Raw genomic sequence first — 23,806 nt, 5'->3', positions numbered from 1 at the left:
ATTTTCTGAGAAGCACTTAGGACAGAAAGATCTTTGTCCTTCCAATAGGTAACAATAGGTAACCATCCTTCCAATAGGTAACAATCCAGTGGGCATTTGCAGGCTGGGGGCAGGATGAGAAAAGTATAGCTGTGTGACTTGAAGGAACTGCCTAAGGCTCTTGTGCCCTAAAAAGCACCCCTAAACCCCTCCATGGTACCCAGAGTACCACCATCACACATCCCTTTATTGAAGGAGTTTGCCTCTCAGAGGTAAAGGTAAAGCCTTCTGAAGAGGCCCTCAGCGAGGGTCACTGGAAAGTCAACCCTGGGAGGGTGTGACCCAGCACAGTAGGGCTCAGAACTGATTTTTTTCATTGTTTACCTAGACAGAGTGGTTGGAGGAACCGAGTCAACTTTTTTGTTACTCTATCCTCAGTGGATTCCTTTCCCTCCCCTTCCCATTTGGACTTGGAGAGCAGGGATGGGGAGAGACTCTTCCTACCTTCTCTGAAGTCCTGAGTATAAAGCTCTGAATCCCAGGTGTTCAGCGTCCGGCCCGGGAGAGGTTGTGCTTTCATGAGGCCTTCAGAACCTTCCTGCTTGTGGAAATGGAGGCCTGGCTCGCACGTACCCTCTGCCCGCTCAGAGCTTCTTGGCTTGGCATACAGCACTTCAGTCACTTAGCGTGTTTGCTCTTTTTTTGTTTTTTAATTTATTTTTGAGAGAGAGAGAGAGAAATTGCAAGTGAGGGAAGGGCAGAGAGAGACACACACAGAATTGGAACCACGCTCCAGGCTCCCAGCTGTCAGCACAGAGCCCGATGGGGAGCTCGAACTCACGAACCGCGAGATCGTGACCTGAGCCCCTTACCCACCTGAGCCACCCAGGTGCCCCTTAGCATGTTTGCCCTTTTTAGGAAGATTGACTCCTGCAAGGGGATGCAGACAGCTGGAGCTGTCATGTAGGTGAGGTAGCCGCCTCAGCTACTGTCCTAGGAGAGCCCAGATGGCTCCACACTGTGGTGCTTTGGTGTTAGAACTTGGGAGACAGGCCCAGAGTATTACTGATTCAGTGAACTAGTTTTTTCCTCCTGGGTCATACACACAGAGAGATTCATGGTTGTGAACATACATGTATCCTCTGACTTCTTCAATTTGTCAGGCAGTTCTCAGTGGCTGGGGGTGGGGGAGGGAATTCCTGGATCAAAGGAAAATCTCTGTGCCCGAGAGACAGCTTTCTTACAAACTTAACTTGGGAGAGGTTCATGGGAACTGTGCAGGCACTGCCTGGAACCTTGAAAATCCATTCCTTGCGCCTCCAAAATGCACCCCATTCCTTGTGGTCTGAGAGTGGTTATGGCCCAGGGGTGCCTGGCCAGATAGGAAGCCCAAGGAGCCTCTCCTCAGAAGGGTCAGCTGTGACATCACAGGTCCCTCCATAGGGCGTGAATGGGCTGTGTGCTGTGAAGGTTAAGAGGGAAGGCTTTTGAGTCAGGCTGCCTGTGTCAGTCCTGGCTTATTAGTTGATTTTTTATGTCAGTTTCCTCATCTTGTAAAAAGGATATGGCAATGGTACCCACCTCATAAGGTTGTTGTGAGTTAATGATAATGCCTATAAAGGACTTGCCACGAAAATGGATGCATCGTAGGTGCATCTTACCAAAAATGATGGCTCCTACCATCAGTCCATGGTAGCTGCACAGTGGAGCCTAGAGGAGAGGGTAAGAATCTGGCAGGAGGGCTCTGTAGTTGGTGGTTTCCCTGTGATTAATGCAGACTTTCTGGTTTCTTCTATGTTCCTTTTCTTCCCAGTACTGATCCTCCAGAAGGTGGAGAATGGAGACCTGAGCAACAAGATTCTGAAGATCACTGATTTTGGCCTGGCTCGAGAATGGCACCGAACCACAAAGATGAGCGCAGCAGGGACATATGCTTGGATGGCACCTGAAGTCATCCGTGCCTCCATGTTTTCCAAAGGCAGTGATGTGTGGAGGTAAGGTCCAAAGGGTCAGGGGCAGTGCCGCCCTGGTCTATTTTGGTGGTACACGTGTTTCAGGACTTGGAGAACTGAGGATGCATAGACTCCCAGACACCCCAAGTAGGTCTAAGTGACCCCTTCACAGCAATCTGTAGTAACTCCCAGGTTGCCATGGGACAGTTTCTAATGCCTTCATCTATCCAAAATTCCTTTAGTGCTGTGGCAGGTACCGCCTCTATGTGTTAGTGATTGCTCCGTAGGAAAGACCAGTAGATCCCAGGGGCAGTGTGTACTCCCATCTCTGACTGTAGGGTGGTGAGGGCACCCAGGCATTCCTGGGGACTGACCTTCCACGAGGTCCCCCTGGCTTCCTTAGCAACTGCGGCTGTTATTGCTGGACTTGTTCTCACTCTAAGCTCTTCAGCTGATGAGTATTCTTTGTGCTATCTCTGTTGTTTTGGTGGGTTGGAAATTATGCTTTCTAGTTATATGGTTAACCTTTTAGTCAGGGCACTATCTGTTGAACATTGATACAGAAATGGGAAAAGATGGGTCTCAAGCATGTACTGAGAACTGCAGAGTCACAGATTAGACTAGCCGTTCCCCTAGTAAATGTCAGCCTAAGAGGTCATAGGGACATGGATCTAAAAATCTAATCCCCATTGATGGGAGGAAGAGCTTGTGCAGAGGGTGCATCCTCCTGGCTGTGAGAAGTAGCATCACCTTGGCACACCAAAAGAAAGGGCCATAGGTTATCATCGGACTTCAGTCTATGAAGTTGTTTCTTCCTGGTGAGTTGTAAAGTGAGCTTGTGTGTGTATATGACGAATGTGTCTATTAAAAAAAAAAAACAGCTTTATTAAGATATTCACGTATTACGAAGTTCACCCTTCAAAATGTTGAAGTCGATGGTTTACAGTAAATTTACCAACTTTGTACCAATCGGCATTGTTACCAGCTTGCTAAGGCTGCTGCAACAAGCTACTGCAGGCCTGGTGGCTTTAAACAATAGACCTTTGCAGTGTGGAGGCCAGAAGTCTGAAATCAGTACTAACAGGGCTATGCCCCCTCTGAGACTTTGGGGGAGATTCTGTTCCACATAAGGGTTTTGGATATTAGGACATGGATGTATCTTTTTAGGGCTACCATTCAAACCACTACGACTGCTATCTGTTTCCAGAATTATTTTTCTCATCCCAAAAAGAAACCCAATACCTGTTGGTAGTCATTCCCCAATCCTGCCTCCCCCTGTCCCCAGCAACTACTAATTTACTTTCTGTCTCTATGGATTTGCCTATTCCAGGCATTTCTTATATATGGAATCAATACAACATGTGCTCTTTTTGACTGGCTGCTTTCATTTATCATGTTTTCAAGGTTCATCCATGTAGCATGCATGAGTCAGAACTTCATTCCTCTTTATACCTGAATAATATTCCATCCTGTGGAAACTTATTTATCCATTTATAAGTTGATGAACATTTGAGTTGTTTCCACTTTTTGGCAGTTGTGAATAATACTGTTGTGGACATTTTTGTGCAAGCTTTTGTGTGAACATAGATTAACATAGATTTTTAGTTCCCCTAAGTATATACCTGGAAGTGGATTTGCTAAGTTATATGGTTATTCTGTGTTTAATTTTTTGAGGAACGACCGAACTATTTTTTTTTTTTTTACCATAGCTGCACCATTTTCCATTTCCATTAGCAATGTAGGAGGGTTCCAATTTCTCTACATTATCTTAATACTTGTTATTATATGTCTTCTTAATTATTGCTATCCAGTTAGATATGAAGTGGTATCTCATTGTAATTTTGATTTTATTCTCTAATGACTCCTGATGTTGAGCATCTTTTCATGTGTTTATTGGCCATTTGTATATCTTTTCTGGATAAATGCCTATTCAAATCCTTTGCTAGTTTTGAAACTGGGTTGGTTATCTGTCTTATTTTTAAGTTGAAAGAGTTCTTTAAGGGCGCCTGGGTGGCGCAGTCGGTTAAGCGTCCAACTTCAGCCAGGTCACGATCTCACGGTCCGTGAGTTCGAGCCCCGCGTCAGGCTCTGGGCTGATGGCTCAGAGCCTGGAGCCTGTTTCCGATTCTGTGTCTCCCTCTCTCTCTGCCCCTCCCCCATTCATGCTCTGTCTCTCTCTGTCCCAAAAATAAATAAACGTTGAAAAAAAAAATTAAAAAAAAATAAATAAATAAAATAAAAATAAAAAAAAAGAAAGAGTTCTTTATATATTTTTAATATAAGTCCTTTATCAGGTACATGATTTGTAAATATTTTCTCCCATTCTATGGGTTTCTTTTTTCTTTTCTTTTCTTTTCTTTTCTTTTTTTTTTTTTTTTTTGAGTGAGGGGCAAAGAGAGAGAGAGAATCCTAGGAGGGGCAGAAGTAGAGGTAGAGAGAGAGAGAGGCAACGCTCACCCAAAGCGGAGCTTGTGCTCACCAGAAGCAGGACTTGAGCTCACCCAATGTGGGATTCGAACTGACAAACCATGGGATCATGACCTGAATTGAAGTCAGATGCTTAATGACTGAGCTACCCAGCTGCCCTCTTTTTACTTTCTTGATGGTATTCTTTGAAACAGAAACATTTTTAATTTTGATGAGGTCCAATTTATCTATTTTTTTATTTGATTGCTTGTGCTTTGAGTGCTTATGCTTAGGCTTTTGGTGTCATAGTTAAGAAACCATCCCCAAGTTTTATGAATATCTATACCCATGTTCTAAGAGTTATAAAACTCTTAGCTTTTACATTTAGGTCTGTGTTCCATTTTGACTTAATTTTTGTATGTGGTGTGAGGTAAAGGGTTTAACTTCATTCTTCTGCCTGTGACTACAGTAGTCCCTCCTTATCAGTGGTTTCGCTTTTTTATGGTTTCATTTACCCATGGTCAACCATAGTCTAGAAGGTCAGACCTATCATCAGAAGGTCAGTATTAACTAACGCTGGGTCACAATGCCTACATCATTCATCTCACTTCATCTCATCACATAGGCTTTTTATCATCTCACATCATCACAAGGGTGAGTATAGAATGATAAGATTTTGAAAGAAAGAGCATATTTGTATAACTTTTATTATAATATATTATAATTATTCCATTTCATTGTTCATCTCTTACTATGCTTAATTTATAAATTAAACTTTATCATATTTATGTGTGTATAGGAATAAACATCTATAGGGTTCTGTACCACCTGCAATTTCAGGCATCCACTGGGGGTCTTGGAACATATCTCCCATGGATAAAGGGGGGACTACTGTATCTAGCCCCATTTGTTGAAAAGGCTGTTCTTTTCTAATTGTCACCCTTGTCAAAAAGTAATTTATCACAGATGGAAGGGTTTATTTCTAGACTGTCAATTATACTTCATTGGTCTATGTGTATATCCTTATGCCAGTACGACTCTTTTGTTTTAATCAGTCTTTCTTCCTCTTTCTTTCTTTCTTTCTTTCTTTCTTTCTTTCTTTCTTTCTTTCTTTCTTTCTTTCTTTCTTTCTTTCTTTCTTTCAACATAAGCAGGGACGAGCAGAGGGAGGCAGGGGAGGAGACAGAATCCAAGGCAGGCTCTGAGCTGTCAGCACAGAGCCTGACAAATGAAGGGCTTGAACTTACAAACCATGATTTCATGACCTGAGCCAAAGTTGGATGCTTAACCAACTGAGCCACCCAAGCACCCCAGTACCATTCTGTTTTAATTACTGTAGCTTTGTACTGTTTTGAAATTAGGACATGTGAGTCCTCCAGCTTTGCTGTTCTTCAAGATTATTTTGGCCATTCTGTGTGCCTTGCGTTTCCAAATGAATTTTAGGAGCACTTTATCAATTTCTCCAAAATAGGCAGCTGAGATTTTGATGGGAATTGTGTTAAACCTGTAGGTCACTTTGGAAACTGTTGTCAGCTTAACAACATTAAGTCTTCCAATCCATGAACATAAGATATATTCCTATTTACGTAGATATTTTCTAATTTCTTTTAGTGATGTTTTGTAGCTTCTGTATATTGCATCGTATATCCCCAAGCATTAATTATAGGGTGAAGTGACTATCATGCAGAAAAGAGTTTTCTTCCCTTAAAATATCTGGCCAGATTTCATCAGTGCGAACTGTGTAGTGATAGTCCAGTGTTTTTGACCTACAAAAACAGCAATTTCATAGGCTTCAATCTAACGCTTTCATTACTTGACTATAGGCTAAATGAGAATAGCTAATATATTGATTAGGCTAAGCTACTATTACAAAGAGACCTATAGATGCAGTGGCTTAAATAAAGTAGTACTCAAAGAGTAGTGCAGCCAGTCCAGGCTGTGGGGTAGCTGTGCCCCGTGAGATCCTTCATAAACCCAGGTTCTTTCCGGGTCCCTCAGTGCATTGTTCTTATCTAAATGGTTACATCTAAGTGACTGTTGCTTCCACGTTGTATTTTGCAGAAAGAGAGAAAGAGAGCTTATCCATGACAAGCAGGTTGTCTTTAATTTGGAGACAACCCAGAGGTTGTGTACATCTCCTGCTCTTTTGTTATATGTGCACACCCGGCTCCAAAAGAGGGAGACAGATGTAGGCTCTAGCTGGGTAACTGTGTGTCCAGCTAAAACTCTTATGATGGAAGAAGGGGAGAGTGGATTTGGGGGACAATCAGCTACTTGCCACACTCAACTTGATCTTACCTTTCTTCATAGGAAACCATGACTTCTCAGTAACATTACTGTTTTCTACTTCCTGTATTCCTGCTAGGCTTCTTCTCCAGCCTGGCCCTGAAATTGTGCAGATTTTATTGCCACAGACGCCAAAAGTTTCTGTCGCTATACTGATTTGGACAGAGTTGCTGCAGGTATGCAGGCACATTCTTAGTGGGAAGCGAAAGCCCCAATATCTAATGTAAGGTCTTTTCATGGTGACAGAAGTGGCCGGCAAGGAAGAGCAAGGCCATCGTAGGAGTTTGTCCATCATGGAGGGAACAGGGCAGGACCATTCATCTTTTACCCAAAGTGTCCTTGTTCTAAGGCTAACCTCCAGGTCTTGCCTTTCAACCACAGATCCTGAAAGCAGGCTTGAGGAGCCTTTGGTGAATCATCTGATGAAGTTATTCTGCTCTCTGAAGGGAATGGCTTGGAGGTAAACTCCAAATCAGTAGCACTTTGGATGAGGTGGCTTGGAAATGGTCATGTGGTCTGCTCTGCCACTAGGTCTTCAGTTTAGAGTTGTTCCCAGGACTTCAGCTTCTTGACTCATCTCGGTCGAGGAATGTGGTTTGAAGACATAATTCACTGTGCTCCCTCCAGCTGTCTTAGCTTCCGCGCTGCAGTATTCCCTGCAAGGAACAATGTATTGGAACCCCTTAGATGGGCCTTTACTCCTTGAGCCTACTTACCTAAGTGGCTCCAAATGATCTCAAACCTGTGTCCGAGGGAAACTTGTGCCCATTGCTGTATGTACAATATGCACACACTGGTGACAGTATTTGCTACCCACACAAATGCTTATGAGCTAGGCTCTATGCTAAATACTGTACCCCATTAAAAAAAACTTTTAATGTTTTATTCTTTCTTTGAGAGAAAGACAGAGTGCAAGTAGGGGAGGGGCAGAGGGAAGGGGAGACACAGAATCCGAAGCAGGCTCCAGGCTCTGAGCTGTCAGCGCGGAGCCGGACATGGGGCTTGAACTCACGAACCACGAGATCATGACCTGAACCAAAGTTGGACGTTCAACCTACTGAGCCACCCAGGCACCCCACTATACCTCTATTTTATCTCATTTTATTCCTCACAAGAATCCCCAAAAGTAGAGGATATTATTTCCATTTGGCAGATAAGGTAACCGAGGCTTAGATGGTTTAAGTCGTTTGTCTAAGTTCATCCAGGTGGTAGAGACAAAGCTGTGGTTAGAATCAGAGCAGTGCCTGGGTGACTCAGTTAAGTGTCCAACTCTTGATCTCAAGGTTGTGAGTTCAAGCCCCATGCTGGGCTCTGCACTGGGTGTGAAGCCTAGTTAAAAAAAAAAAAAAAAAAAAGGAACTAAATATGTGTCTCTTAAAACTTTGTGGTGTAGCCATATTGCCATCTGTATACCCTTGTGCCTGCATTTCGGGCAGCTTCTTCCGGGATGATTGGCCACTAGGCCTGGGGCTCAGCAGGATGTCCCAGAGAGGGCCCACACATGCCCAGGAGCTTGGACAACGTTTGTTCACAAATCGACTTATAACTCATTTACTTATTCAGGAAATGTTTGTGGAATATTTACTGTGTGCCAGGTACTGGGCAGAGCCTGTGTCCGTCCTCTACCCCTCCTGGAACTCCTCAAGGTCTGGGGCCTCTGGGCCTCTTCTGTTGCTGTGTGCCGAAGGCCAGCTGAGTTTGTCTTACTGCTTTTCAAGTGTAGGTCTCTGGGTCTCTTCCACATGCTGTGATGGAGGGTATGATGATCACGGCCCAGATTCTCGACTTCATGTGTTTCCTGATGTGCTTGGATTAGACCGCCTCAGGAGGAGTAATTGACAAAACCTTTCCCTTTGGTTGTGTGTGCACAGAGTGCAGTGGTTAGTGGTCTCCTATAATGACTTCTTGCCTGGTGTGGGGGGGATGGAGTGGAGGCATTTTAAGTTTTCAGAATTATAGAACTTGGAGCGCCTGGGTGGCTCAGTGGGTTAAGCGTCTGATGCTTGGTTTCAGCTCAGGTCACCATCTCATCGTGTGTGGTTTCGAGCCCTGCGTCGGGCTCTGTGCTGACAGCATGGAACCTGCTTGGGATTCTCTGTCTCCCTCTCTCTCTGCCCCTACCTGGCTCTCTCTCAAAATAAATAAATAAATAAACATTAAAATAAAATTATAGAAGTAAAATGTGTTCACCGTAGGAAAAAAAAATTAGAAAATATGGGTAAACAAAAAGAAAAAAAAGGGAAAAAGAAATCACCCATTACTCACTTCTAAAGATAACTTCTGTTAATATTTTGGTGCATTTATTTCTATTCCTGTGCTCATCTACTCGTCCCTTAAAATGAGATCATTCTGTTTTGTCAGCTGCTTTTGAATATAATACAGGGGCACCTCTGTTGGGTGTCTGACTTCGGCTCGGGTCATGGTCTTACAGTTTGTGGGTTCGAGTTCTGCATCGGGCTCTGTGCTGACAGCTCAGCTTCAGATTCTGTGTCTCCTTCTCTCTCTTTGCCCCTCTCCTGCTTGTCTGTCTCTCTCTCTCTTAAAAAAAATAATAATAATGTAATATAGCATGCGCATATTACCATATCAGTAAATATTTACCATGTCAATGTATTCATCTATATATTACATATATAGTAACAAATAGATCATCATTTTGAATGAGGTCTGGTTAACAACAACAAGAACAGTTTTGTGTTACTTCACAATTTACAGAGTGCTTTCATATGTGGTAGTTCAACTATCTTCACCAACAATTATTAAATAGCATGGTTTCTGGAATGTGGGGTCGCAGCCAATTACCAAGTGCAGAAGCCCATTCAAGGGACACCCTCTCCTATCAGGATGTGTGTCTTAGAGACAACATAGGTTAATAAGAAAAATAGTCCTGATCCAGCTCAGGTGTGGATTTGCTGTGCCTTTGGTTGGGTTGCTATCTACTCTGATGCTTTTCCTCACTTTGAGAACACAGAACGCCCCTCCCTGACCTGTGACCCCACCAAATGGTGGAAGGCATTACCATACCTCTGGAGGTGGTTAATCATTGACACAGGGTGCATTCCCCAAGGTTTGCAAGGACGCCTGGGAAATCCACTGACAGCACTGTGGGAATGGGCGGCTCCCTGTTGGGGGAGGGACTGAGGCAGAGTTTTAGCTGAGCTGGTACCTCCAGGCCGCTTGTACAAGGTCTTGAAAGGGCCTGTTGACCTTCTCTCAACCTTGGGAGGGCATCAGAGTGGGTCAAACCTGAGGTAAACCATGTGGGCTTCTCCTGCCCACCTCTCCCGGGGGCTCAGACACATCTAATGTGTCATTCTCTAGTTCCTTTCTTGGACTCTATTCCTGCCAAAGGAATGCCAAGTCTTCATTTACATCACCACCTTCTGTTACAGAAATAAAGAGGAACATTGGCAGAGGAGAACTAACTGGTTCAGTCATCCCCAGGAATGCTTCTTCCCTGATTGCTGTCGTCCCTCAGCAAGGCTCTCGGCCGACACTGCAGTCTCGCCCTGAATCCCACCAGAGGCTTTCTTGTTTCAGGACCTTCCCAAGGGGAAGCACACAGTGTTTACTAGCTGTGGAGGGTAGCTTCCGGAGAAGCAGTAGTTACTGTTATTTATTCTTTGCAGTTACTCTGTGCGGTGGGAATTGGCTGTCTTTGTTGCACAAGTGAGGAAACTGAGGTTTGGACAGGTAAGCTTCCTTTCCCACGGCCCCACCACTGTAAGTGGTGAAGCAGACACATTTGACTCAAGTCTGTCTGAATCTTCCTTGGGCAGCATTCGACCCGTTTCTCCTAGTTGTGGGGCATTTCACATGGAACAAAATGCGGTGGAACAAAGAAACAAGCCAGGTGAGAGCAGGGCTGCCCTCGTCGAAACTGAGAGAGACGGAGTCCCTGGCTCCACCCTCTTCGAGGTGGCCCGAGGCATCTCCATGGGTCACCTAGGACTCAGCAGTAAAAGCATCACAGAGTAGATGCGAGGACACAAATAGGACCCATGTTTAGATCTTTGAAATCCTCTACTGTCTTTCCAGGTAGTTAGGGCTCAGACACCAGGAGAGGGGTTCTTTGGGACCTTGGGTTTTTGTTCCCCAGAGTGGAGGTTGGCAGTGATGCCAGGAGCAGACAACTGAAGCTGAGGGTCACCGTAGCCTAGGAGTCTAGTCCGCAGTGCAGACAGTTCTTAGAGGTCACTTGGTAGCAGCTGCCCAGCACGACTGCTGTCTGGATGAGTCACAGTAAAGATTTGGCAGGAAGAATAACAGTGCTATTCTGGGAATTCAGGGCTTACTCCAGGGCGCGCAGTGCAGCCTGCGGGACTGTCTATCCATACAGTGCTTCCCACCAGCTCACTCACTAGACGAGGCCTACTGTGTACGAGGCCCTGAGAAAGCAAAGGTTAAACGACCATCCCTGCTCTCGCAGGGCTCATTGGCTGGCAGACAAACAACCACAGCCCACGGCAGCCCAGACAAGGGTGAAGTAACAGTGGCAGCATCAGGGAAGGCTTCCTAAAGTGTCCATTGTTGCCATCAGCCTCAGACTAAAAGCCAAGTCCCTGTCAAGACAAGACCTGTAACTGTCTACCAGGCTTTTTGTGGTTGTTGAGATACATAAAGAAAGTGATGGTATTTGGAGGGCGCACTGGGGGGACGCCGTTGTCCAAGGAGACTGGCCAGGCCACTCTGGAGGACCGTCTGCGGGGATCTTCTGGGATGCCCTGGTGCATTGGTTGGCACATTGCTCTCCTTTGGAGCCATGCCAGGTCACCTGGGATTCTTTGAGGGCAAGCCTTGGCTTTGTATATGCTGATCCCTGTCTTCTTTTACCTAGCAGTCCGGCTTAGCTGTCTCCTGGCCCCATTCTGGTCTGGTTTAGGTGGCCAGGGGCCCATCATTGTCTCTTTGTGCACTCATAATATGTCTGTTGTGACCCACTCTGTGTGCTAATTGGCATCTTTTCTGTTCCTGTCGGTAGTCTCTTTGTAGATAAGATCTGTGTCTTGTATCCCAGTGGCCTGCAGTGAGCTTGATGCACAATAAATCTTTAGTAGATGTTTAAAACGAATGAATAAAGGGTGGAGCATTTGAATTTGAAAGACGATTATAGTTCACCAAGCAGAGAAATGGTACAAGGAGATTCTAGAGAGAAGAAATTGAGAGTTGGTCCAGGGCCCACCATGACTTATTCCACGTATGCCCTTAATATATGCTGCTAAACTTACCTGAACCTCGCTTTCCTCATCTGCAAAATGGTGATAATATTTATCTTGCAGGTTCGTGGTAAGGATTTAAGATGATGTTTATAAAGGTCTTAGCATCTTGTGCATACAAAGTACCATGATGAAATATTAGGCTGTTTTCCAATTAATCTCTATGCCCAGCGTGGGGCTCGAACTCACGACTCCGAGATCAAGAGTCGCACACTTTCCCACCTGAGCTATGTTTTGTTTGAAAATAACATGACTTTGTTGGTTATAAACTACCGATGAGTATTTTTAAAAATTTGAGGCTTGTGTTAAAAATATGAGGGGAGCCACTCTTTACTGTTCGTGGCCTTATGGTGCTTGTCCTGAAAGGATTGTTATTCCTGGAAGGATTGAACCCTACATGATTTTGCCTCTTTCTGACTGTGAATTCATAGAATAATTATTCCGCTAAATTCTGTGCTCCCCATTCTCTGACTCACAGGACATGTGAAAAGAAATTCTTCATGTGGCTTTGAAAGGTGGAGAGGAAACTGAAGTCCTCACAGCTGACACACTGCTCTGTTGTCCCCATGTTGGCCACGCTTGTGCAACTTTCCCCTTTGAATTAGACAGAGTCTCTGTTAAGTGATCAGCGGCAGGAATCTATCCAGCCTAATGGGCATTTAAAGAAATCTGTTACAGGAGCAAAATCTGTTCTAGGTGGTCAGGTCTCTGCTTTTCTAAAGCCAAAGAAATATATCTGTGGCTAACGCTGAACTTTTCTTTTTTCTTTTTTTTTTTTTTTTTTAATTTTTTTTTTCAACGTTTATTTATTTTTGGGACAGAGAGAGACAGAGCATGAATGGGGGAGGGGCAGAGAGAGAGGGAGACACAGAATCGGAAACAGGCTCCAGGCTCTGAGCCATCAGCCCAGAGCCCGACGCGGGGCTCGAACTCCCGGACCGGGAGATCGTGACCTGGCTGAAGTCGGACGCTTAACCGACTGCGCCACCCAGGCGCCCCTGAACTTTTCTTAAAACAGACAAAAAATGTATTCTTGGGAGGCTGCCTCTTCTTCCAGAGTGTTATGTTATGGATAGCAGCAGAATAGCTGTGGCTGGCCGGCACGTATTTAAACCCTTAGAGTGGCTCAATGAATCTCGCGGCAGCCTTGTGAGACTGGCCGTGTTGTTTGCACTTTACAGATGAGGAATCTGAGGAACAAGCCTTCAAAATCAAGTGTGCCTGACTCCAAAGCTTTTGCTTTTAGTGGGTCGGCCTCGTGGTCTCCCGGTCTGTATTACATTGGTGCATCTGCTTTGTTGGTGTCCCTCCGTCCCAGAAAGAGTGTGGGCAGCTCAGAAAGGTCTCATGAGCCCTGTTGGTGAGACTGCCTTGTGGCTTCTGTCTTCTTCCCCTGTTCAGCTACGGGGTGCTGCTTTGGGAGCTCCTGACTGGCGAGGTGCCCTTCCGAGGAATCGATGGCTTAGCCGTAGCTTATGGAGTGGCCATGAACAAGCTCGCTCTTCCCATTCCTTCTACGTGCCCAGAACCTTTTGCCAAACTCATGGAAGGTAAGTGACCCCTGGCTGGAACAAAACTGGAGAAAGTTTACCTTTCGGCAGCCCTTGGGTATGTTGCGGACAATCCTGCTGGGTCGGTTACTGAAAGAGGAGGTGAAGCATTGGTCACTCACAGAGGAATCCTGTGGGTGGTTGGAAGACCTGCTTGAAGATATGTCAACACCCTGCCTCGCTGATGTCACAGATGTCCCTTCTGTCTATCTACAGTGACTGTAGAGCTTGGCTCAGTAACTAAAGCCTGCTATCCAGGGCTTTAGCATTTTATTACTTAATAAAAAATGAGCGTATTACACATATAGAAGCAAAGAACATCGGAGAAGAAAGGAACTCTAGAAGTCATCTGGTCAGACCCTAAGTGAGAAACCCAAAGCTGAGAGAGGCGAGGTGCACTCTATTAGCTAGTGTCTGAGCTGAGAGTAGGTAGAGTTCACTTTTCCTGCTGCCCAGCCTGGTGCCTTTTATCCTTGCCTTATCATCATCCCATAGAGGTGGGCAAGGCTGGCTCATTTATTTGTGGGAGATGGAGGCCCCAAGTCTCGTGACCCACTGTCAAGACTGGAATCGTGTAGGAACATGAGAAGTCATGGCTGTTGACCTTCACGCAGGCAGAGACTCTGGACTTGCTTTTCTTATGCTAACTCAACAGAGTCAGATGGGGGCGGCCGCATTATATTTCCCCATTCAGTCTTTATAATATTGAGGGTGGGCAGCTTGTTTTATTTCCCCAGCCCTATTTGTGGTTACCTACCCAGTGTTTCAGTTTCTGGAGGGAAAACTATTTCTGGTAAGTGAGGTCCCGTAATATTCTAAGTCTTAACGCTTGTCTCTGTCCATTCATGCTTTCTGTCTGCTCACGTGTTCCGTGCAGACTGCTGGAATCCCGACCCTCACTCACGACCATCTTTCACAAACATCCTGGACCAGCTAACTACCATAGAGGAGTCTGGTTTCTTTGAAATGCCCAAGGACTCCTTCCACTGCCTGCAGGATGACTGGAAACATGAGATTCAGGAGATGTTTGACCAACTCAGGGCCAAAGAAAAGGTAAATAAAACAAGAAAAAGCCATGCATTGAATCAGTGGACCTTCCCCACTGGGGCCTCTGGACAAATTCCGACACAACCACCTTCCTGCTTGGTCTGTGGTAACAGAGCAGCTTTTTTCTTCCCGGCTCTACATGGAGAGAGTTCTCCAGGCCTTAGGTATGCCCTGAAATAGTATAGACGTTTTCTTTCTTTCCGGGATATGGCAGGAACAAGTAGGGGAGTCATGATCCAAAGCTCTTCTTACAGAGTATCTATTTCACTGTCCAAACCAGAGGAAGAGCACCACTGGGTAAGTACCAGCAGAAAGTATGAGAAAGTTCTAGAAATGTTTCTTGGTGCTGTAGTGGACTTCTGGGGGTGGGGGGTTAACTTGTTACAGGGATACTTCAACACTGAGCACAGGTATCAGAATCAGAAATAGCGATGGGCTAAAAATACTATGGTTCTGAAACTATTTGGTATTCTGCGTGTTTTTATGAAAAGGGCTCAAGCCCAAACTGACTGAGGAGTTCAGATATTCTTAGCTTACTAAAGATCTACCTTTTTGTTTTGGTGTCCATTCCCTATGGGTCTCCCCTCTTTGCCCTTCATGCCTGGTTAGCAGCCAGTATCCACAGAGGTGAAGCTTAACACCAGCACCTATGTTGCTTCTACTACAGGGGCCAGGCTGGACCTAAGGGCTATAGCTGCGGGCATAAGCGGCGTCCATGTGTCTCTTGGTTAATTTCTGCTTTCCCTTCTCATTCCCCATTATGGGCATTTGGGAAGCAATTTAATATAATAACAGTAGCTAAAATTGTGTATGTCTTTCAAGTTCTTTCACTTGAAATGTCTGATGATAAAAGAACCTTGTATCATTTTTATCTTGGGGGGGGGGGTGGTTATGGCCCTTGCCCCCAGCATGTAGGGCAGGTATTCTCTTTTTCATCTCAAGGCTGAGGGTCAGTGACTTGTCTAAAGTCACACAGCCAGTATAGTGAGAGGCAGAATCTTGAACCTGGATCTTCTGATTCCAAAACCTTTTTCTCTCCAATATAATTGTTGTTTCCCTAAACAAATGACTTAAAAATCATTTCTGGGGGCGCCTGGGTGGCACAGTCGGTTAAGCGTCCGACTTCAGCCAGGTCACGATCTCGCGGTCCGTGAGTTCGAGCCCCGTGTCAGGCTCTGGGCTTATGGCTCGGAGCCTGGAGCCTGTTTCCGATTCTGTGTCTCCCTCTCTCTCTGCCCCTCCCCCGTTCATGCTCTGTCTCTCTCTGTCCCAAAGATAAATAAACGTTGAAAAAAAAAATTTAAAAAAAAATCATTTCTGGAGCTGATGTGAAGAAATTAAACTCTTTTTTTTTCTTTTTTTTTTTTAATGCCATATAGCACTCCTAAACCTGGTACTATTTGGCAAGTCAGTGAGCATTCTGCAGGGGAATGGAGTGAGTCTATGACATCTTTTGTGACCTGGGGGGTGGGGGGAATCCGACACTGACCTTGGAGCAGAGTAATTAATCGAGTTTGTTCCTGTTACTAATGCTATTCCAACTAGAAGAAACCTAGAGTTGCTGGTTCTTTTTAGACTGTTGAATCATTTGACTCTTGGTTTTCTTTCTTTTGATTGATGAAATTATAAGGGTATTAGCCACCAAGAAGAATGAAACTTGGATTTTGTCAGTAAATAGTTACTAGGATAAGCCAAACCCATTCTCATAACAGCTAACATTCGTAGAGCATGTTCCCTGTGCCATGCTCTAAGTAATTAATATGAATTCTTATGTAATCTTACACAATAAGATAATAATTGTCTTATGTACCATGTGCTGTCAGTGCTGTTAACTCCATATTGCATATGATGCCCATGGTAATTCACTCCAGGCCACTATTCAGCCAGTTTGTTCCAGAGTCCTTGCTCTTTTTTCTTTTTCTTTTTCTTTTTTAAGTTTATGTTGAGAGAGAGAGAGAGAGAGAGAGAGAGAGAGAGAGCGCGCGCATGTCCACAAGTGGGGAAGGGGCAGAGAGAGAGGGAGAGAGAGAATCCCAAGTAGGCTCCACACTGTCAGTGCAGAGCCCGACGCGGGGCTCCAACTTAAGAACCGTGAGAACATGACCGTAGCCCAAGTCAAGAGTCAGATGCTTAACTGACTGAGCCACTCAGGTGCCCCCAGAGCCCTTGCTATGATGCCTGTCCATCATAAGGCTTGTAGTTGGGCAAGTGAGGGCGAGATGGATAATGAGCTTTCTCTCTGGAGAGATTCCTACTAAATCATTGTATGCAGATAATGTGATTTGCATACTAGAAGACTGATCCCCAAATAGGCGTTTCACAAGCAGGAGACACATGTTTGAGTCTTCCAGATATATGGTGCCATTGGCAAGTACTCCACAAATGTCCTGGTTTCCCATATGATTCAGCTCATTCTCAGCGTGTCTCAACTTGACAGCTTCCACATATAGTGACAATGGATTTGTCTCTGGACTGGGGTCTGACTTCCCGCAACAGAGGGGGCTACAACACAAACCATCCCCTAGACAAGAGCGCACAGGAGAAGATGACTTAGGAAAGCTGAAATCAGCTTGAACTTTTTAACTTTCCCATCTAGCAGCAAAATCAACCAACCAGGAATGATTTTTCTCAGTCTTCTGTGTGTGTGTGTGTTCTCCTAATGGTGAAAACAAAGTACCGGGATAAGGAGAGCCAAGGTTTTGGGGGGAGCATACAACAGTTGCTTATTTCATTAGAGAAGAAGTCCAAAAGTTCAGGCTCATCTCTCAGACACTTTGGATGAATCTGGGTTCCCATAAAGGCGTGTATTTATAAAAGTGAATCCTGTCTCCCCCTCCTTTCTCATTCACGCGTTGACACTGAGCACCTATCATGTACAAGACAGTTTTCAAGGTGCTAATCCTTTTCTCACTTCTGCCTTTTCTATAACATTTATTATCAATTTTGATACTCTCTTGAGAGTAGAGGGCAAGTTGAGTGAAAGTTCCTAAATGTCAGAATATTTTATTCCCCTCAGGTCTCTGTTCTCTCTTTGTTCTCTACCCACTGCTCAGCTTTGCCAATATGTGTTCACAAACTTTTTTCCTAGCTCTAGGCTCCCTTTCTACAGTCCAGAATGACTTCTTCTTTTTTTTTTTTTTTTTCCAACGTTTATTTATTTTTGGAACAGAGAGAGACAGAGCATGAACGGGGGAGGGGCAGAGAGAGAGGGAGACACAGAATCGGAAACAGGCTCCAGGCTCTAAGCTGTTAGCACAGAGCCCAACGCCGGGCTCGAACTCACGGACCGCAAGATTGTGACCTGGCTGAAGTCGGACGCTTAACCGACTGCGCCACCCATGCGCCCCCAGGATGACTTCTTATAGTGGAGCATTCCTTGGAGAAATTGTAGCTTTCGACCACAGAAGTGTTGCTCTGACTACTTTATTGAAGAAATGCCCATTTTTTTTTTTTTAGGTTTGACTACATCATGCCCCCTCACTTCAGTCTTACGCCCTGGGTAACCAGTGCTAACAGTTTAGATGCCAGATTTGACAATTGTATGTACATGTTCTGTTCTCATTCCTGTTTCCTCTCCTAATACCTAATACCACCTCCCCTTCCCTCCCACCCCCCATCTCAGGAACTTCATAAATTCATGCAGAAGGAAAAAGGGGAAGCAGGCAAGAGGGCTTGCCCATCTACTAGAGCAAGCGCCTGGCAAAGACTTTGGGAAATGTTTTCTCTTCTCTTTGCTGTGCTGTCGTGGTCCTTCCACAGCAAATGGTTGTCCTTTGAGATAAGAGGAGAGTTCAAACCGCATCCCTCAGTAGAGTCACTCACCAACTGAACAGAGGTTTAGAAGACTCCCTTTTTTGAACAATCACTCTGGAAATATATTTTTATTTGAGTGTTAGGTGATGCCTGGAGGGTGATTCATTTCTGGGGGGGGGGGGCACATTTTAAGCTAGATCACATTTAGTTGGCTCCGGTTTAAGAAACATCCCTTGGGGCGCCTGGGTGGCGCAGTCGGTTAAGCGTCCGACTTCAGCCAGGTCACGATCTCGCCGTCTGTGAGTTCGAGCCCCGCGTCGGGCTCTGGGATGATGGCTCAGAGCCTGGAGCCTGTTTCCGACTCTGTGTCTCCCTCTCTCTCTGCCCCTCCCCCGTTCATGCTCTGTCTCTCTCTGTCCCAAAAATAAATAAACGTTGAAAAAAAAATTAAAAAAAAAAAAAAAAAAAGAAACATCCCTTATATAATGGGGGAAAAAATTAAAATAGAACCAAGTCTGTGAATTTTTTTTAAATGTTTTTATTTATTTTTGAGACAGAGAGAGAGAGAGCATGAGCAGGGGAGGGAGGGGCAGAGAGAGAGGGAGACACAGAATCTGAAGCAGGCTCCAAGCTGTCAGCACAGAGCCTGACGCGGGGCTCGAACTCACCGACTGTGAGATCATGACCTGAGCCAAAGTCGGACGCTTAACCGACGGAGCCACCCAGGCGCTCCCCAAGTCTGTAAAATTTAAGGACAGGATTATATTTTCTACCCAACCCCCCCCCCTCATTTTTTTTCCAATCACAGGCAATTTTTATCAGTACTCAGGGAGCACCTGGGAACTACCAGCCCCTGTCTCCAGGGCTGCGGTAGCCGTGTCCTCAGTGTGGCTGTGCCCAGCCTGCCTGTCCCCAGCGTCCAGCGTGGTCAGGTGTCCGTTTACCAGCTACCTGTGAGGCCTGCATCTCCTCCTGGGACCGGGGGTATGGGCATCACAGGAGCGCTGTCCAGGTTTCCGGGAAGCACTGGCCCTCGGGGGCCCTCGGCCTCCACCCCTGCACTGAACGCCCCGTCTTCTCCCCGCTGCGTCTGCCGCTGCAGGAGCTCCGCACCTGGGAGGAGGAGCTGACGCGGGCCGCGCTCCAGCAGAAGACGCAGGAGGAGCTGCTGCGGCGCCGCGAGCAGGAGCTGGCCGAGCGGGAGATCGACATCCTAGAGCGGGAGCTCAACATCATCATCCACCAGCTGTGCCAGGAGAAGCCCCGGGTGAAGAAACGCAAGGGCAAGTTCAGGAAGAGCCGGCTGAAGCTCAAGGATGGGAACCGCATCAGCCTTCCTTCCGGTCAGCGGCGGGGCTGGGGGCGGCTGGGGCGGGTAGGGAGCAGGGCAGCCTGCTGCAGGGGACCCGGGGGGGTGGCCAGGGACGGGGCTCTGGGGCTCAGAACGGAGCAGGTTGGACGTGGCCCGTTCTGCTCACCGGAAAGACTGGCCTGCGGAAAAGCTACCCGGCTCCGGGGGAGTTTTTGAGGGTGACTGATCACAGGGTGTGAGGGAAGACCGACTGGTGGCTGGTGGACCTGACAGGCGGGCACGGTCCAGACTGACAGTCGCGTGGTGGCTCACATAGACACGTCTCACATGAGGCAAGCCCGGCGAAGAGGCCCAGAGCTGCAGGGGCAGATTCCGGGGCATGCGTATGCCAGAGACGAGAGAACGCCGTGCTCTGCAGAATAACTTATCTCTGGCTTTCTTTAAATAATTAGTTGTGTGCGAGCAGTGGAGATCAGGATTAATGTGTAAGAATTTGATTTATGCACAACCTTTCAGAAGCACATTGGGTGAATAAAGGCACATCTGGAGTACGTCCAGGCTTGGGGAAATGCAAAGTAAAAGGAATCTGTGAAGTAGAATCTTTGTGGGGTGTAGTGTACCAGTGGAGGGAGGTGAGTGTGTGTTTATGCAGATAAAAAAAAACTTCGTTGTAGTCTAAGTTTATCAGGTCTGGGAAGCAAACCTATAGAAGTGTAAGGAACCAAGGGAAAAGGGCCGAATAGGAACAATAGCCGATGATTGTAAGCACTGGTGGCTTCAGTACAGACAAGGGAATCCATTCAGTGAAATTCCGTGACTTTGTTTGTGGGACATGTTTACTGGTGTCCCTGTTGCACATTTTTTCCGGCCAGGCAACAGGGAGTCTTTGAGTCCCTCTCGAACGTGTTGCGTGTGGTGTGCCACGCTGCTGCCGTGTGCTGGGGAAAGCTCATAGGAAAACAGTAGCTCCCACCTTCCGGGACGCTGCATCTAGTGGGGAGACCTAGGTGTGAACACTCAGCTGTTCACGCTTCTCGATACATGAGGACGCTGGAACTTAGAAATCCAGAGCTGCGAGTTTTACGTTCTTCATGCTCTGCCATAACTGCCTCTGGAAGACGTCACAGTCTGGACCATTAGCCCCACTGCCCTCACTTTCCTAGGTTCCCACCAAGGATTAGTCCTAATTACTCTGCCCTGCCTGCACTCAATGAGAAACATCAGTCTCCCTGCTTTGGTCCCTAAGAAAAGGGGGCATGTACTAATAGATTGTAAGAAGCAGAATTGTTTTTATTTGTTTTGAGAGAGAATTTTGAGAGAATTGTTTTTATTTATTTTGAGCTGAAATCAAGAGTGGGACACTTCATCGACTGAGCCACCCGGGCACCCCAAGAAAAAGAATTTTAAGTTAGATTTCCTAGAATACGCAACAAGTCTCATGTCTTAAACAACTATTGTAAATCTGTATATATGAGATTCGCTTAGACAGTGAATTTTCCTTCTCCTCATATGTTGGTCCTGCTGCCCTGCCTTCTTTGGGGAGAAAGGGAACATTTCCTAGGTGAACAAGTTGCTTCTTGGGAAACTGGGGCCTGTCCCTCAAGCCCAGGACATGTCACTTTTCTCATAGGAACTAGATTATGGGAAAATGCGTCTAGTGGGAATGCATTCACTTTTCTCATAGGAACTAGAGTATGGGAAAATGCTAATGCACACACATGTCTGTGTTTCCCCAAGCAGATTTCCAGCACAAGTTCACGGTTCAGGCCTCCCCCACCATGGATAAAAGGAAGAGTCTCACCAACAGCCGCTCCAGTCCTCCTGCGAGCCCCACCATCATTCCTCGCCTTCGAGCCATCCAGTGTGAGACTGTTTCCCAAATTAGCTGGGGCCAGAACACACCGGGGGCACCTGTCCCCTGCTCTGTCCAGCCACCGACTGGCCCAGGCTTGCTCCATCCATAACTTCTGCCACCTCTCCTCGACAATGTGTATATACATGCACATATGTACGCAAACCCGTAGCCCTCCTTCTTGTCTCTCTCCATTAGCTTTACTACCGCCTCCTCTACCTTTTACTCTTAGATCCCAGCAAAGGGGGTTGTGGGTATCGACGGGATCCTTAGTGAACTACAAAGCAATTTGGAAACTGGTGTGTGATATAGATACCCTGGTACCTGGCCTGGGTTGCTTGGTACCCTGGCCTACGGACCTTGTGCACTCTCCGCCATGTTTGGGGGATCACTGTTTTTCTTTTGTTCATGCTTCCCAGGGAAGGGTGTTTTCAAAGTGTAGTTCCTAAGAAAACTCGCCAAAGACTTTGTGATAGGCCAAATTGGGACCGATTTTATTTTCACCACCGTGTTTACTGAAAAGAATTTACACACACACACGTGAACAAAGTAGTTCCCCTAACTTAAAGATAGAGATTTCATTTTTTTAAAAGCCCTAGATTTCTGGCTATCCTTGAAAAATCGGTTCGTATCAGTGGATTCCCTTTTTCACGTGGCCACAGTTGGCTAGAACCAATGGCAGTTTCCTTATGCACCGTGTTTTGCCTCAGTCCCCTCAGCTCCCTATTTTTTGGTGTCTGGAATCATTCACTCATGTATGATGTAAGCCTCTGAAGCATTTGGGTTTCAGCCCTTGTTATAAGGTAGCAATGTCAGAGGAATGTTCCTCCTCTCTTACCTAGTATATTTCTCTAGGCCTGTTCCCTCCCCTTCCCCTACTCCTGACTTCCTTCTCCGTAGTCTTGAGTTCCTCATTATCTTTCTTTCTTACCTACAATTCCTTTCTGCACTTCCAAGTCTTCCTTACCCCCTTATATTTTTTCTCTCCTTCCTAACTCCTCACCCACTGCCCCTCCCCGTCCAGTCCCACCCAACAAAACCAAGTTCTTTAAGTCAGATCTGTTTGGAACTCTGCCGTCTGGCTGGCCTGAGCTCCAGCTTTGCATTGGACTTACGAGAATCTGGGCAGTTTTTCCATGTTTGGTACTTTGCGAGTGCTCAGTGATTGGTGGCTGAGGACTTGAAGGCTCCACTTGGGCACAGAGTTTTTGAGGAGGTGTGACTTCTTCCCTATAACTCCGTGCGTGTGTGTCCACGTGCGCATGTGTCTGTGTCTGTCTGGTGAGGTAGAGGCTAGTTTTGGAGGGGGTGGGGGGCTGTCTATCTTTCTTTCCAGATCCCATCCAACTTTTGTTATTCACAGTGACACCAGGTGAAAGCAGCAAAACCTGGGGCCGGAACTCAGTCGTCCCCAAAGAAGAAGGGGAGGAGGAGGAGAAGAGGGCCCCCAAGAAGAAAGGACGGACGTGGGGGCCAAGTACACTTGGTCAGAAGGAGCTTGCCTCGGGAGACGAAGGGTAAGACCCAGAATGTAAGAGATTCTTTCCACTTAAAGATGGGTATACCCTTTTAAAACTATGATATGAAACACCGTCTCCTCTGTTGTGTTTCATTGCTTTCTGAGAAATTACAAGCTTCAGTTTTCCAATGTCCTCATTTCCTGAACCTCCTAGGACAGGGCTCAGCATACGTTTTCTGTAAAGGGTCAGATAATAAATATTTTAGGCTTTGTGGGTCACATCGTCTCTTTTGCAATTACTCACCTCCTGTGTTGTAGTGCAAAGGCAGCCATAGACCATGGGCACTTTGTAAATGAATGAGCGTGGCTATGTTGATTCAGTAAAACTTTACGAAGGTAGGTGGTGGACAGGATTTAGCCCCCTCGTTGTAGTTTGCCGACACCTGTAGGGGTCTGACTCAGAGTTGCAGGTACATTAAGCATGAACCAAATGTGATGAGTTCAGCCAGGTGTCCTGCTTGTACCCGGCTCTTCCCTTAAAACATCCGCTCAGAGCCAAGAGAAGGAAGAGCAAGGCTTACAGGCCTCTCTTGACTTGGAGGCTTATCCCGAAGCAAGGGCTGGTGGAATGACCCAGCCCGGGTAGCGAGTACACTCAGGTGTGACCCCAGGGCCAACCGGAGCTTCTCTTAGGCCCCACCTCATTGCTACACGGACAGGTGTGAGCGCGTCCTCTGAGCGAAGCAGGGGACCCGGCTTCGTGCCCTGGATGTGCTTGTGTTCTTACAAGTTAAATTCTCTCAAGTCCCGGTTCTTCGTAGGCCAGTCGCTCACCGTGTAGTGGTGGCGAGCATAACCCCTGACCCCAGGCTGCCTGGGCGTGAATCCTGGCTCCGCCATGCCTCACCGTGTGGCCTCGTGTTTCCTCATCTGTAAATCGGCGGTTATACCAGTACCCATCTCCCGGGGTTGATGTGAGGATTAAATAAGTCCA

General features: G+C 46.3%; 1 protein-coding gene across 2 annotated transcripts in view; it reads left to right on the top strand.

Moving 5' to 3' along the window:
- The window catches only part of MAP3K9 (mitogen-activated protein kinase kinase kinase 9), an 82,159-nt gene that overhangs the window by 45,885 nt on the left and 12,468 nt on the right, over positions 1-23,806 (top strand). For both annotated transcript variants that reach the window (XM_043556480.1, XM_043556479.1), the window contains exons 3-8: positions 1,793-1,973; positions 13,241-13,389; positions 14,267-14,442; positions 19,292-19,532; positions 21,242-21,364; positions 22,717-22,870. In XM_043556480.1, the coding sequence (XP_043412415.1) occupies positions 1,793-1,973; positions 13,241-13,389; positions 14,267-14,442; positions 19,292-19,532; positions 21,242-21,364; positions 22,717-22,870 (1,024 nt within the window). The remainder of the gene's footprint in view (positions 1-1,792; positions 1,974-13,240; positions 13,390-14,266; positions 14,443-19,291; positions 19,533-21,241; positions 21,365-22,716; positions 22,871-23,806) is intronic.

Source organism: Prionailurus bengalensis, chromosome B3, assembly GCF_016509475.1.
Source record: "Prionailurus bengalensis isolate Pbe53 chromosome B3, Fcat_Pben_1.1_paternal_pri, whole genome shotgun sequence".
Taxonomy (NCBI): Eukaryota; Metazoa; Chordata; class Mammalia; order Carnivora; family Felidae; genus Prionailurus; species Prionailurus bengalensis.
The sequence above is the reverse complement of the archived record's forward strand: the minus strand, read 5'-3'. Positions and strand labels throughout refer to the sequence as shown.